The sequence below is a fragment of the Aptenodytes patagonicus genome, chromosome 7 (assembly GCF_965638725.1).
Source record: "Aptenodytes patagonicus chromosome 7, bAptPat1.pri.cur, whole genome shotgun sequence".
NCBI classification, from domain to species: Eukaryota; Metazoa; Chordata; class Aves; order Sphenisciformes; family Spheniscidae; genus Aptenodytes; species Aptenodytes patagonicus.
This window is the reverse complement of record NC_134955.1, coordinates 18,161,260-18,176,556: the sequence shown is the minus strand read 5'-3', so window position 1 is coordinate 18,176,556 and position 15,297 is coordinate 18,161,260. Positions and strand designations below refer to the sequence as shown.

Here is a 15,297-nt window from a genome sequence, read left to right as displayed (position 1 = left end):
ACAAGGACCTGATGGAAGTGCTGGGATGAGAGAGAAACAGCTTTGTAAGGCTTTGCTTTTCCTGAATTTTTCGCTCCACAATGGTTTTTGTTCTCTCTCGTTCTCTGTATTCACTCAGTGATGGATCAAAAGATGGTCAGGGGTTGCCTGGTCCTCTTCCAATACCAGAAAGTGGGGGGAAGTGCATGAGTTATTAAAAAAAAATTATATATGTGTGCATGTATGTATGCATATATAATATATATGTATTTATATATACTGGAAAGAAAAGGTGAAAACCATTTAGCTAAAAGCCTCATCTGGCTCTTCTCGCATCAGTGGTCCCCAGTGACCACTAGCAGTCAGAGGGGGAGCAGCACCTTCTTATCTTGTGCGATTTTCCACAAGGGGCCTCAAAGGCTGCTTTGGTTTGCAGTGCTGGCCGGATTTCTGCAGCTAGGATTAATTGGCTTCAGGAAGCCTGGAGAGGTGGGGAGCTGACATGCTATTAAGGAAATATAAAGCTGCAGCAAGTTGTAATGACTGTGTTAGATATGGCAATGAAGGCCTGGTCGAGCATGGGGCAGGGGGAGCCCATCTTACCATGTGCTCGATTCACGTGGTGGGAGTTGCTCTGCAACCTGGCTAAAGCACCCGGAGCAGTTTTCTCTCCCTGTTTCACTGCAGTTGCATTGTTGCTTTATCCAAACCCAAGCAGTTGCATCTGTCCACCCCTCCCACCCCGCTCCTTTCTGACATGCTGTGAACACGTGTATTTCTGCACACCGAGGAGGAAAGGGAAGACAGAGAGAGTGAAATGCAGAAGTGTTTTTCTTACTGGAGGGAGGAAGGATTTCGAGTGGGTCAACCACTTTATTCCAGTTTCACATCTTAACTGACTAACTTGCAGTTTATAGCTAAGTGAGAGGTCTGCGGTCGCCACTGCTGAAGGGATATTTCTGAGTGGCGCTAGTGAGTACAACCCTCTTGGTGACGCTGAAAGAACATGAAGTGCTGAGGTTGCAGTTTCTTCTGAGGCTGCGGTGCGTGTGCTCGGTTTGGTTCCTCAAAGGCACAAAGAGCCACAGGAGAGGAGGATCCTCCTTCTGCTTGCCATGCTTGCCTTCCTCCTCTGCCATGTCAAGAGCGTTCCTGTTAAGCAGGAAGGAGAGAGGTGGGCTTGCCTTTGAGACAATTGTGACATCTCCTTTCGCTATGTTCTCCTTGAGCTCCAGCTCTTCAGAAAGATTTTTGGCCAACAACTGTTGCAAAGATGGCTCACTGAGTAGGTCTCAGACTGTTCTTCTTGGTATGAGTCTACATTAGTTTTCCGACATACATTGAAGCAACTAGCTCAGGTTGCCTAGGCATGGGTATTCACTGGCAGCAGGAGGAGGATTCATTGACACCTCTGGCTTGCAAAGGGATCAGGAACTGAAGGCTGACCTCCTCATCTGATCTTTCTGTTCCAAATCCAGTTACAGGTAAAAATTATCCTTGATAAATAACCCAAGTCAAAAATGTCAATTTTCCTCTTGAAGGAGGTAAGACTGAAATTTGCTTTAGTTTCTAATAACCAAGGGCAAGAACACTAATGGCTTAGCGTAAATGCCTTCCTGCAGTCATAAATTCTGCTTCTTGGGGGATAAAGGACTTAGAGGATGATAAACAAGCTCAAAATTCCTTCTTCCTTTTACTTTAAGTGAAAAATGCTACTCTATCGAGTCAGCTGGAGTCAGCCACATCAGTCTCAGTGGTGATTTTCCATTTGTTGTATCCAACAACCCATCAATATCATCCCTAAATGAATGTTTCATTAAGGAATGCAGACAGAAATGGGAGGCAGCAATTATTTGACTAATTTAGAGCTGGAACATTTCACCCAGCATCTTCCAGGAAAAGAATGACTGTAAGGTGTGACCTCCATATCACTTAACCTGGAGATTTTTCTTAAGCCAAAGCTCAGCTGATGCTTCACCTTCAGCTGTTGTTGTTTTTTACTGATGAGCATTGCAGGCAGTCTCCTTCCAAGGGAGAGCTTCATCCAGAAATACTCCTCCAGCAGTAGGTCACAGCATGTCACTAGGAACAGGAAAATCCACTTGACCATAATGATGCTAATGTGTGGGGGAGTGTAGGACCTTTCAAAAAGAAGCCCAGACAGACTTTCTTTTCTCCAGCTGTATTGGTCCATTACATGCTAACTACTGTCTGAGTTAAGGGATGGGGCACAGTTGTGGTTTTCTTAAAGCATGTTACTAACACTGTCAGCGTAACCACTCAAACTCGAAAGGCATCCTGTTGCTTAACCATGAGAGAAAGCACTCTGATTATTTTTAATATTTTTTTCTCCAATACCTGGTGTAAGAAATGGAAAAAGAAAATTATTTTGAGGCAATGGACTGAAAATTGCCCATCAGTGCAGTGCGCGATGGGAATCTGTTGAGGATGGCACAAAGCAGTGCTGCAGTCTAGCTCTTCACTGTGTTATGTCCCAGATCAAAGGAAAATACAGGGATGAACTTGCATCTGCTGGATAAAATAATGTTGCAAATAAAGACAGGTCGTGAAACCACGTGGTGACTTTGTCTCATGCTTTCAGGTTTTATTTTTTACATCATTAGCCATGCATGAGTTAGCATGCCATTTTGGGCTGGATAGATGCTGCCATTTGTGACCAGTGCTTCAGAGCTCGGCTGCAGCTCTGAGTATAAACATAACCACATCCCAGACAGAAAAGTTGCTAAGATGGTGGTTCGTTAGTGTAATCTTTTTTGCTCTTGTATGTCTCCTTGTTAAACCAGACCTCTCGTATGCTCTGTGGCACGATCTCCTGCACAGGAGGAAACAGCCAGTGATAAAAACTGAGATTTCGTACTTTATACCTACCTCTGAAATATTTAAATGAGAAAGCTCTCTGCAGTAACCTTTGAAAACAGACCGGCACGTTGTATGAAGACAATTTTCCTCTCCAAAATCAAATGATCCTAGAAAAAATCAGAAAGATGAAGTGGAGGAACTACAGTCAATTCACTCTACAAAATGGTTTTGTAGTTTGATATTCCCTTACCAGGACCTGAGTAGCGTATTCAGATAATACCTGGGTATAAATGCGAGATATAATTGCTAGATAGAAATGCTGAGAATAATCAGCAAATTGTACTCTTAGGCTTGCCCAGACACACATTTTAAAAGGAAATTATTGCTATAAAACATTTTACACTTAATCCTTTGTGCATGTTCTTGGAGGCTGCTTGACAAAATGAAAAAAATCAGTAAATAACTGAGAAGCCAGCTCACAAGCAAGCTCAGAAACAGGGTGCAATTGAAGTCTTTAGTAGTGTCCTGGTTTTGGCTGGGATAGAGTTAATTTTCTTCCTAGTAGCTGGTATAGTGCTGTGTTTTGGATTTAGCATGAGAATAATGTGATAACACACTGATGTCTTTGTTGTTGCTAAGCGGTGTTTATACTAAGCCAAGGACTTTTCAGCTTCCCATACTCTGCCAGTGAGGAGGTGCACAAGAAGCTGGGAGGGGGCACAGCCAGGACAGCTGACCCAAACTGGCCAAAGGGCTATTCCATACCATGTGACATCATGCTCAGTATATAAGCTGGGGGGAGTTGGCCGGGGGACAGCAATTGCTGCTCAGGGATTGACTGGGCATTGGTCGGCAGGTGGTGAACAGTTGCATCACTTGTTTTTCCCCCCACCCCGGGTTTTGTTCCTCTCTCTCTCCCCCATTGTTTTACTTTGCATTACAATTTTATTTTTTTTTAATTTCAAGTATTAAACTGTTCTTATCTCAACCCATGAGTTTTCTTACTTCTGCTCTTCCGATTCTCTCCCCCATCCCACTGGGTGAGCAGCTGTGTGGTGCTCAGTTGCTGACTGGGGTTAAACCACGACAAGTAGTCATTATGTACCTGGAGATTACCCTTATCATCATCACCATCACTGTAGTGGAGCTGGCTGTGAAACGGTGACTGCTCGTGGTTTCTTCCCTTATTGTTTCCAACAGTTGGAATAATTTTCTGCCATAGTTTTGTTATGACAATCTTGTTCCTTCAATTCTTTCCTAGCCACTCTTTTCCTTCAAACAGCCTTAGTCTCAATGTTTAATGTCATTGCATGGTACCTAAAACAATGAGGAAGGTGCAAATGTGCACCACTGCTTCAGGCAGGACCTCTCCTGGTCAAATCGATCCTCTCGTGGTTTCACACAGCCAGCAGGAGCTTGCCAGTGTGGCAGCTGCCACAGGCTATGGGCAGCGGCCAGCAGCTGCCAACATCTGGGCAGCTCACCTGCCCTCCTCCCAGGTTGCTTAGTGTAGCATGACAACCTGAGAAGCTGCTGAGGAGGATGTCAGCCTCAGTTGGGCCCTGAGGCTTATTAGCAGGACAAAACACTTGAGCATTGACTTTCCTGCATAGTGAATTGGTTCTGGTGGCATGGTCAGAGCCTGCTCTACTGCTAGGGAGCCTGTGATGGCCTTTGCAGATGAAATGTCACTGGACAAAGTCTCATGTTACCTTGGTTTAAGTTGAATGCAGTTGTAAAGTAAGCAGCCAGATCACAGGAGCATTTTTGCCAGTTTTTGTGAGGTTTGAGGGAATGTGCCCAGGCAAGGCAGAGGGCTTAAAACTACCTGTCCCAGCATTTCCTGGCCCAGTGTTCAGTAGAACTTTAACATTAAACTTCTGGATTGTTTTCAACACTTGAACCCTAGCTTGAACCTAGCAACTTGCTTGAACCCCTTTTTTATTTTTTTTTTAAATCATCAAAATTTAGGCCTTTTGGAGGGAAGCTCAGCATCCTGAGCCTAATGATAAATATGAAAAGGCAAAAATAGCACATGCAGCACCATTACCTTACCAAGATCCATATATATGTTGTCACAACACAAAATAGTTTTTATTCCTTCATCTTAGACGGGGGTTGGGATATTCAAAAGGTAATAATCTCTTGGTTTAAGAAGCCGGTTGCTCTGTTCTTCCTTCCTTCCTCAGCAACATGAGACCGCAAGAGGAGGTCAAAAGATTATTCTTTTTTCATTATTCTTAATCCAATTCTTCAGTGGAAATGGACACTTTTTTTATTTAATCCATTTACTTAATTGCTGCTGCTGGAAAGCTATTTCATGGCCCACAAGAAGTTAGAAAAGCTTGGATGTTTTCCTTTTTATTGGGGTTTAAGGTTTGTTCAGGGGAAGGATGGTGCACAAATCTGCTAGAGATCTTGTCTTACTGCTGTGCCCATCCCACTCGATGCACTCTGATACATGGGGGTGACAAAATGAGCATCCTTCCTCCTCACCTGTGTGGGGCAGCTCAGCATCGCGCACCTTGCTACAGTGGATTTTTTCCTTGGCTCAGAATATCTGTGCCCTGTCCATCATCGGACCTCTCTCATTAAAGCTGGGTTGCTCCTGCCTCACCTACTGATTGCTCCATGACAGGCGATGGAACATTGTGGGGGGACAGCAGCTTTGCTGCAGATAAACGCAGAGAAACCCCCAAGTCCCTCCACTTCTATGCCATGTTGATAGCTGTGGAAAATCTTCCGATGTGAGCCTTTAAACTCTATTCCTGGTGGCACGGAGCTGAGTTGGATACAAGTAATCTTCTCAACCTCCCTCTCTCCCCTCCCTGGTTATCAACCTCCATTAGTTGCTTGCATTTTGGACAGCCAGGCGGGGTAGAGCAATATTGCAGTGATGGCTGTAATCACCTCAAATGACCCTGGTTTCACCCCCAAGCACACGGCGTGGGGTTTTTTTCCCCTAGAGTAATTTCCAAGCACAGCCCCTTAAGACTGAGCTGAAAAGCCTCACTGAGAGATGGCTCTGCTCCCAGACCACCCGTCCCTCCCTGCGCGGCCACCCTCTCCGTCTGTCTTGCCGATCGATTTTCCCTCTTGAAAGCCAAACGGTGCCTGCAGGCCCTCTCGGATCAATGCTGGTGAGGAAGTGAAGGAAAACGAAAGGAAGAAATAAGGTTTTGACTCCAGGTGCTGAAGGCAATTGTCATGTTTTTTCCCTTTGAAACCCAAACGGGAGTTGGCTGGGATCTGCCAAGCTGCAAGTTCTCACACATTTGGTAAATATTTAGCGTCTGATTCACCACTGAATCACTCTGTTATTTTTTTGGCTCTATTTGGAGGAACTCCTCCATCACTGGGATAACACCAGCCATCTAAGGTCCTCTCACCTTTTTATTTTAGCATCTCACAGTCATGTATGCCTGTCCTCACAGTCACCCATCAGAACAGGGAGACGGTGTCATCCCTGCCTGGCAGAGGGACTTGGAAGCACACTGGTCACAGGCACCAGAGTTCTTCTCTGACCCTAAATCCAAAACTGGCCAAAAGCTCCAGCCATCAGCTGGTAAGACGCTGACGTGATGCCAAAGGGTCCATGCATAGCAGAAGGTGGTACACCTGCAGCATCGCAGCCTCTCTCATGAGACTCGCCATGCTGTAGGTGCCCCTCGGTGCGTGGTGGGTCATACACCAGCTGCTGGTGCCACATGGTGGTCATTTAATAGCTGCACTACTTGTCTTGCTATACCTGGGAGACCTTCTGGGGGGATGTGAGAGGAGCATATTTCCCTCCAGAGATGACTGCAGTCAGTGTTTTCCATGTACACATCTGCTTTCATCACAGGTGGAAGACAGCATGATGGATGTGTACGATCTTGTGTACGAGGAGGTGAGGAGGAACGCCTCCAGCTTCAGGAGGCACGAGCTGACTGCCATCCACGAAGCAGTAAGTTGTCTTTTAGCCTTAGCGGAAAACCTTGTCCTGGGGTATCTTCCCAATAGTTTCAGCAGGCTGGGACTGATGCCTGTGCTCCGCCTTGTGGATGCTGCAATGCCGTTTTCCCTCAGGAAGTGAGTCCTCCAGCCTGCTGTGAAGTCTGCTCCTCCCTTCCTATTCTTCCTTTCCCAGGTTTGACCAACCTGGGTTATCAACAGGAGGAAAGGGCCACCTACCTGAGCATCACTCTGGTGTGAGATCTTCAAAGCTTTCCAAAGCTGTTTTCATCTGTGCTTCTCAAAACACAGAAAAGGGCAAATGTTTCTCATTGCAACAATGGTGGTGGCCCTCAGAGCCATGACCAGGCGTGGTGGTGCTTGTTCTGCAGGGCTGTGGAGCAGCACACCCAGAGTCCCCTTTGGCAAGGAGAACCAGACACAATACCCAGCTTCATCAGTTGCTTATTTTAGCCACTTTAATTGATGGAGAAACAGTCCTTCTACTCCTTTTATTTTTTTTTTTCCCCTTCTGCTAGAGCTCCAAGCTGGCCAGTTCACCCTGGCTGTAGGAAACCAGCTCCCCAGTGGGTGTTGCTGGGAACCCCCCCCCAGCCCATAGCAAACACTGGAAACATAAGTCTGTGCATCCCTGGGTTTTCCAGAGCAGCCACTGTGAGAGCTGGTGTGACCATGGAGGGAGGGCTTGGCCCCAGCCCCAGGCAGCAGTCCTGGAGGAGCACAGAAAAGTTTGGGGCCAGATCCATCCACCTCCTCTGAATTTAACCTCCATTGCTACAGTTGTTGATTGCATACCTACATGCTTCGCTCCTTGCAACCCTGGTTGTATAGCCCTGCCTGGGGCAGCAAGGGAGGAAGGGTGGCCCATCGCTGACATCTCCTGCCGCAGCAGTTGGTGGCGAGGGGAGAGCCCAGCAGGCAGCTGGCAGACCTCTCCCTCTCTTCCAGTTCCTGTGCTGCGGGAAGCGCTCTCCATTTGGGGACACGGCCAACGTCGAGCGCAAGACGTGCCCATCTGGCCAAGTGCGCGATGCAGGACAGGTAAGGGAAAGGTTTCTTCCACCCCACAGTGGGGTTGTGCTGCTACTCGCTAACTGTTAAAACCTCACTGGTGTTTAAGTGTTAATGAGAATTGTGGCTTTTTCATGGTTTGGTGTTGCTATGGATTGGGGTTTGTTTTGTTGGGGTTTTGTTGTCTCAATAAGGAGGTGTCTCACCCACTGGAGGAGCCCCAGTGGATCAGCAGGTCTCAGATGTGCAGATGCGGTTTCCTTCACAGCTCTAGAAAGCCTTCGGAATGCTTGTGTTTGCAGCCTGTCATTTCCCTCCAGCTTCCTTCTCATCTCCTACCTCTGCAGAGAGTATGAGATATCATACTAATATCATATCACGGGCATATGTCTGAGCTCAAAGAAACTGTTGGACTTTTCCATGTGACGCTAGTTTCTGAGGCTTAAAAAGTGTCCCACTAACAGCAAATGTGGAATTTGCTGTTAATTCCTTTTTCCCAGGGCATTAAATAGGTATTTAAATGAGAGACTTATGAAGCAGGATGATGATGCCCAGCAGTAGCTTCATCAAGTACACTTCATTCCTCCTCTTTGCAGCATCTCAGTGAAGTTGATGGAGAAGCCACCAGTATTAGACTGCCTCTGTGCTGAAGCTGCAATGTAGACTTCATACTCTCTGAGCAAATCTATTGTATGATTATTTTTCTTCCACAGGAGTAGCCAAATCAGCTGAAGCAGCTAAAGCTGCTAGCATCAATATGTATGTTGTCCCTAGGAAAAACAAAACCATGTTGCTACAGCTATACGAAAACATTCTTGTTAGGTGAAGATGTCAAGCACTAACAGGACGCCGTGATGCGCAGCCCGTCACATCTCGAAGCAGGGTCAAACTTGGCTCAAAGAGCAGGAAGGCAGAGCAGAGCAAAACCAGGCACTGTGGGGGTGACTCTGTTCCCCCCGGGCTAATGGTTTGCGTTTCCTCTGGTGGCGAGCCAGGGGAGGTGGGTGGGAGGATGAATTTTGCAACCTGGGGAACCACAGTTTGGTAGCTGCAGTACATTCACTCTCTGGCTTTGAGCACTCTTACCTCACCCTGCAAATCACTTAATCGAGGGCATGCTCTTGCACTGTTGAAACGGCTCTCTTGGCTAACACCTCCTGGATTTCTGTGGGGCTGCTGGCATGCTTAAGGCTAATGTATATTAATGCTTGCGACACCTTGCAAAACTGAGCTGTTCATTAGTATCTTTGGGGAACGTATTTAGCATTATGGTGTGCTCTGCTTTTCCACTTTTTCATTTCCCTCTTTCCATTTTCCAGTGGGTGGAAAGAAGAAAGCTTGTGCATGACCCCACTTACCTGTGCTCACACACATCCCCCACAGTCCGAAACGCATCACACCAAGAAAATCGTAGGCATATTGTAGTAACAGAAAATGTACCGCAGGTGTTTGTCTTCCCAAACTGCAGCAAGCAGTAGAAAAAAGGAGAGCTGCCCACAGAGCAGCCCAGCTGTGCAATGTTGCATCCCCTTCTTGCCTCCCTTTCTATCTGGGGTTGTGGCAAGTGCTGCTGGGGGGATGAAGCCCCCCACCGAGCTGCTGCTGTGCTGCAAGGGATGTTTCTCTCCTCCCAGGACTGCCTGCGAGAGATCCAGGACTTCCTGAAGAAGCACATGGACTTTGTCTCCATGCTACTGGGCATCACCATTGGCTTCACGGTAGCTATGTCTGTTCCTTCGCATTTTGGCCCCTAGAGGCAGGCTCCAATGGGGAAAGCATATCCTAAATTAGCGCCCAGAAACTAGGATTTTGGGTTATTTTGGAGACCAGCAGCAGAGAAACAAGCGGTGGTGGACTCCACCATGGAAATTAGGAAAGGGCCAGGACCTGTCTTGGCCAGGCTGATAGATGGAGGGGTTTTCCTGCAGGAATAGGCTCGCTGTGTATTTTTTGTGCCCAAACTAGGCATGGCAGCTGGGAGTGGGGAGCAGCGGGAGCAGGCTGCAGCAGCATTTGCATTTCATCCACCCAGGCTTGCCTGCACGTCTTCTCCTGCAAGTGAGAGGCCATGTCACCTGGCGCAGGGCTTGCAGATCAGGTAGGAAGCCGGCAGCAATTGTGGAAAAGGAGATGCAATAAAAGCTCCGTATTTTAGGAAACTTGCTGCCTCTCCTTGCCCAGCGCTTGCTGGCTTCCTCCCAGCTCAGCCTGGGAAGTCACTTTGTGCGGCCAGAGCTGGAAGGTCTTGAAAGATACTGAGGACCAGCAGTGGAGCTGGAAAGCTGTGCAGAAAGGGAAGGTCTCATCCTATTAATGACCAGTAATGAACCCGGCAAGGTGCATCTTGGGCAGTGGGTGGGTGAAGCACAGGCTTGTAAGGAGCAGGCTGCAAAGGAGAGGAGCAGAGCATGTTGCCTGGGCTCCCAGGCATCAGCTTTGAAGGAGGATCTTGCAGAGGAGGGGTAGGATCATCTTCAGAGGATGGCTTGGGTACAGAGGGTCTGTACTGAATTTGTGAGTCTTATTTGGGGGAGGACAAAAGAAAAAATTAAATGCTGTGAGAGGAGTGTGTCCTTCAGCGGTGAGGGGGCTCGGTGGCTGCATGGGGACAGTCCCTTCAGAGCTGGAGAGTGCCACTAATTAAAACAAGCCTGCTCATATGCCCACCCACTGCTTGGCAGAGGTGTATCACTGTAACTACCCCTACACAAGGGCCCTGCACATGTGGTGAAGCATGCCAGAAAAGAGTACACATCAGGAGACTCGTTTCTTCACCATGAAGGGAGACTTGGTCTGCTGTGATATCTCCAAGCCGCTCCCCAGCTGGGGCGACCTTTCCTGACTGAATGTGTATGTGGAGATTGTTTTACTACTTGTGTCCACCTTGGCACAATTATGGGTTAGAAGACTCTTCTCCATCTAAATAAAACCCAGAGGAACAAACACTTTTGTATTTTATACTGCTAGTAGTAAATTAGGAAAACCATCAGGCATAGCCATGGAGCTATAAATGTAAAGTCATGTGTGAATATTTGATGTGGCTTTCTAATTTTTCTCAGGTATAGGAGGAATTTCACTACAGCTATACTCAGACAAAAGCAGGAGCGTTTTTGTTATATATATATATATATCTATATATCTACCTTTTTTTCACAGCTTGATGCTATAGCCAGATAAGGCGGCTGTCTTTGAAGCGTGTGCTAGAGGAAATCTCACTGCACGGTTCACTATTGTGATGGCAGGATGCAAAGGAAGTGCGCAATGAGGGCTATAGCTGCTCTGATGTCACTGTCCCTCGGCCAACAATGCACACATGTCCCCAGATCAAGCTGCAAGCAAAGGCGCTTGCATGTTAAGGCAGACTTTTAGGAAAGAGCACGTTGTTACAGCCCTTGTTATCCTTCCCACAGCAGCCTTACCTTTGACGCGTTGCCTGTGTAAATCCTGATGTGTGATATACCAGGCAGAATATCACAATGCAGAGTAAGTATACTGTCCTCTGCATTCGCAACCGTGCACGTGCATGGGGTGGGGTTTGGGTTTTGTTAGGGGTTTTTTTGTTTTCTTGGGTTTTTTACTCCAAACGATACATGAGGTTTGTTTATTTTCTCCCTATGTTATCTTTATAAAAGGCTATTATTATGAGAGATATGTTTGTTTGCATAGAGGAATGTTTTGTGGCAGGAATTTGAAATCTGAATTTCCTGGTTTCATCTCATTTCTTGGTATTTTTAGGACTGGGTTTGAGCTGTACTGTGCTAATTCCAATCAGGTGCTTTAACCACGTGTTGGGTTTTTTTTTTTTCTCTCCCATGCTGGAATTGGTGTTCACCATTTTACCGGAAAACAGCTCTCTTAAGAAAAATGTGACAACCTGTTAGGTAAACTCAGAAGTGCCAAGTGGACTAACAGGCAACATTTATGATCGCTTTTTTGCACAGATGGAGCATCACAATCAGTTCGGCATTTAATTGTGTGCCCATCTCATTTATTTCCTTTTAGGTTTATGGGATGATCCTGACTTCATTCCTCTGGTTCTCCATCCACTTCAGCAGCAACCTGGACCGGAAAGGCAAATACACCCTGCGAGAGAGGTAGAAACCCGCCGCCCGAGCATCCCTACCAGGTAGAGCCAGCTCTTGGCACAGGAAGATGTCTGAAGTCACCCACAAAATCCCCTGGGAAGGCGTTGAGTGGGGTCATGCGGTAGGATGTGTCACACGTTTCCCCTTCCTGCACTACTAGCTGTCGTGCATTTCCGAGCTGGTCAGAGCAGATGATGCTCTGAGGACAAGCCATCCCACACCTTCACCGAAAACGGACAAGGACTGAGACACGCACCTGGGCTTGGAGATTCAGATCGCCTCGCCGGGGGACGTACAGGCTGTAGCTCCACAAGCAGGACACAAAGAGCCCCTTAGGACAAAAATGGAGAGAAAAGCCCAGCAAAAATCACAGCATTAAACCAAACTTCTCTTGCGCTGTCATCTGAGCAGTTCCCTGTAACCCTCAAAGATGCAATATTTCTAGGAAGGTGGCTTTGGATCACAGCCCAGGACTGATCTTGTGCTATCAGCAAATACATGGACACAAAGTGTGTCATTGCTGATGGGAAACGTGCTCTCCTAGCCTGGACACTCATAATAATTGACTTTGGGCACGTTTCTGATCGTGCTCGAGTATGTAGGCATCCAACGACCATCGACTGTTTTTCCCCTGTTTTCAAATATTGCCAGGTTTACAGAGCTTTTGGTAGAGATTAGGAAAAAAATCAGAAAGCAGTGCATGAGATTTGAAACAAATGACCAGCATAAAGACATATCCCTCTGTTATTCCTTCTTGCTAATGCAATACACCATTATTTTTTAATTCTTAGGATTTAGTCAACCTCCTAGAGCTTGATGCCACACTGATTTCACAGGGGCTTGTTCAACTTCCAGCCTTAGCTCTGTGTTTATCTAGCTTCACTAACCCACCGCACTGCTGTGCAATACAAAAGGACTTTGATATTACACGTACATGCAGGACTGAAGTTTAAATCTGTAAGAGAACAGGACTGATCTCCAGCCAAGTCAAACAATACAATGTCCAACTCCACATCCTCTTTACGTCACCTTATCAATAATAAACAGAAATTTTAAAAGCTTCAATCAATTGAATCAGTCTAGCTTAAATGATGGCTCCCTAGTGTGCTTTGCCCTCATTGCAAGGAGGCAGAGCCGCTTCTGAGCTGAAACCCATCATTGCAATAGATTTAGCACCTGCTGGAAAACCTGCTGCAAACTTATATGGCTATGTGAAATGTCTGTTGAACCAACAACAGCTTTCCCCCCTCGCCTTCGTTGTGGCTTTTAGCCATGAAAAACAGTAAGTAGCAATTGTTTATTGAGATAAATGTGGAAACCCCGTGCTGATGTTCAGGACAGGTCCTGGCCCTCAGGCAGGGGCTGCTACACATACAAGAACAGCAGTACAGCCTACAGCACCTGGTTAGCATTTTAACATGGCTGCAGATATCTTGCATTGGAAAGAATTGTGTTGGGGGCGAGGGGAGGGCTATCACTCCTCATCCCACTCCCTTGGAACCAGTGGAGCTTCACCATTGACTTTACTGGAAACAGAATCAAGTTCAAATTGCTCCAGAGTATCACTCGAGCTACCTCCTGGCAGCCACCAACATGCCTCGGTCTAGCAGCAATTTAGTGATGATACGCACTTGCCAACACACCCACTTTCTAGCAGTGGGAAAAGATTCACTTATATGTATATAAGCACTAATAAGTATATCGTTTTCTGGAGAGAGACAATCTCCCTTGTGAGCTCCAGCTGCTATTGTCCAGGCCACTGCTATTGTTATTCCTCAGGCCAGCTGGCAGCTCCTGTGACTCATGGTTGCTTCAATAAAGACGAATTTCTTGCAAAAGGCTATCATTCCTTCTCTTTTTCTGCTGTGCATGAGGCTGCCTGCATTGCTCAGGGGTTTGCGTCATGGAGAGCGCTCAGTAATTCTTTCAGTGCTGGGAAGAGATATTCCCTGGGCAGCTGGTGCTCCCTCATCCAGGAAGAGGATGGCATTGGTCCTTCGGAGGAAAAGGAGCTGCTCATAAGCCTCATCCTATACTCAGCCAGCTGCTGGGGCAGCAGGCAGGTACCTCACAAGGATTATTGCAAGCAGGGGCAGGAAAAAAGCTTAAGGACACGTTCAAGCAATAAAGACTGGAGTATTTGTATGAAATAGATCTCTACAGTTTCACTTTTTTAAACACTAGGTAGTCAGGTCTTGCCCACCGCTCTGTGTTTGCTGGACAACTGATGATGTTTTGCCATATTAAAAAACACTGGAGATCGAGCAAATCAGTGGAGTCTATGTTATGGGTGTGAGCTACCTGCTTAAGCCTCGTCAACTAGTAGAAAAGATCTCTGTTAAAGCTTCACCACCAGGACTGCTAAAGCTTTAGGTGCTCCTCCTTCCCGGGTCAATTTTTACTGTAAAGGGATGATTATGGACAGGAGTAGCACATATATGATAAAGAAACCTGAAAGGCTATCATATCCCCCTCCCCTAGCTCTCATTTCCTTGAATCACTTGTGATCACTGAAATTTCATCAGAAGAAGCAGGCACGTTTCCAGCACCGGTCATATAGGTGTGCATGTGCGTAGCTGCTGTTTTCACACCTCTGTAATGATTTCTGCTGCTTGCGGCAGGGATGAGAACATGACCTGCACCAAACCATCTCACAAAGGATGTGCCTGGACAGTCGTCATTTCTTCTTCCCAATAAGCAGCAGACTGGAAGCGTGCAATTTCTTGTCCCAGGGAGCTGGAAGTTCCCTTTTGTTCTCTGATAGCCAACCATGGGGTTTAGGTAATTTTTTTGGTACAAAATACTCCAAGAAACTATAATAAAAAAAGCAAACTACGTGCTGGCCACCTCTTGATCTTTATTCCCATTGCACCCACTGCTGGAGTTCCCCTGCAAGGAACAGCACCTTTAACGAGCAGGTGGCAGAGCAGTGCCCACAGCTTGTGCTGTTTGTGGCAGGAGGGGCTCCTGCTGCCCTGCAATGGCATCCCACTGTCATTTTCAGGAGCAGGAAAGCAGATACCTTTGACCCCTCAGTTTTTAGAAACCTGTTGCAGAAAAGTGCAGCATTGCCATTTTGTTTGCAGCCGTAGAAATGGCAGCACCCGGGGATGGCTGGATGGAAGCTGCAAGGCGGGCAGGTGTCAAGTGGGTTTTTTTTTTAATACCTGAGCCAACAAAAATTCCCTGTCCTGCAGTCAATGTGCTTGCACTTACCAGTCCCTAATTTGCTGCTCGCTATGGGCAAATTACAGCTTTTGTGCAACCAGAGCAAAACCCCAGGAACCTATTTGTAAGTGCTGCTGAGATTTACCCGGTGTTGAGAAGAGCAAGAGAGAGATTTTGTCGGGATAAGAGCATGGAGTTGAGCGGTGGGGATGCAAAGCCAGCAGCCAGGCTAGGAAACACCTGCAGACCCTCTGAGCCTTCCCGGGGCTTGCACAAGCAG

The 15,297-nt window shown here is 46.8% G+C and overlaps 1 protein-coding gene across 1 annotated transcript in view; it reads left to right on the top strand.

Annotated features, from left to right (window-relative positions):
• TSPAN32 (tetraspanin 32) overlaps window positions 1-12,113 on the top strand; it is a 30,559-nt gene extending 18,446 nt beyond the window's left edge. Inside the window, exons 5-8 of the mRNA XM_076343388.1 lie at window positions 6,644-6,745; window positions 7,702-7,794; window positions 9,399-9,482; window positions 11,767-12,113. Coding sequence (XP_076199503.1) covers window positions 6,644-6,745; window positions 7,702-7,794; window positions 9,399-9,482; window positions 11,767-11,862 — 375 coding nt within the window. The 3' untranslated portion in view covers window positions 11,863-12,113. The remainder of the gene's footprint in view (window positions 1-6,643; window positions 6,746-7,701; window positions 7,795-9,398; window positions 9,483-11,766) is intronic.
• The last annotated feature ends 3,184 nt before the right edge of the window (window positions 12,114-15,297 follow it).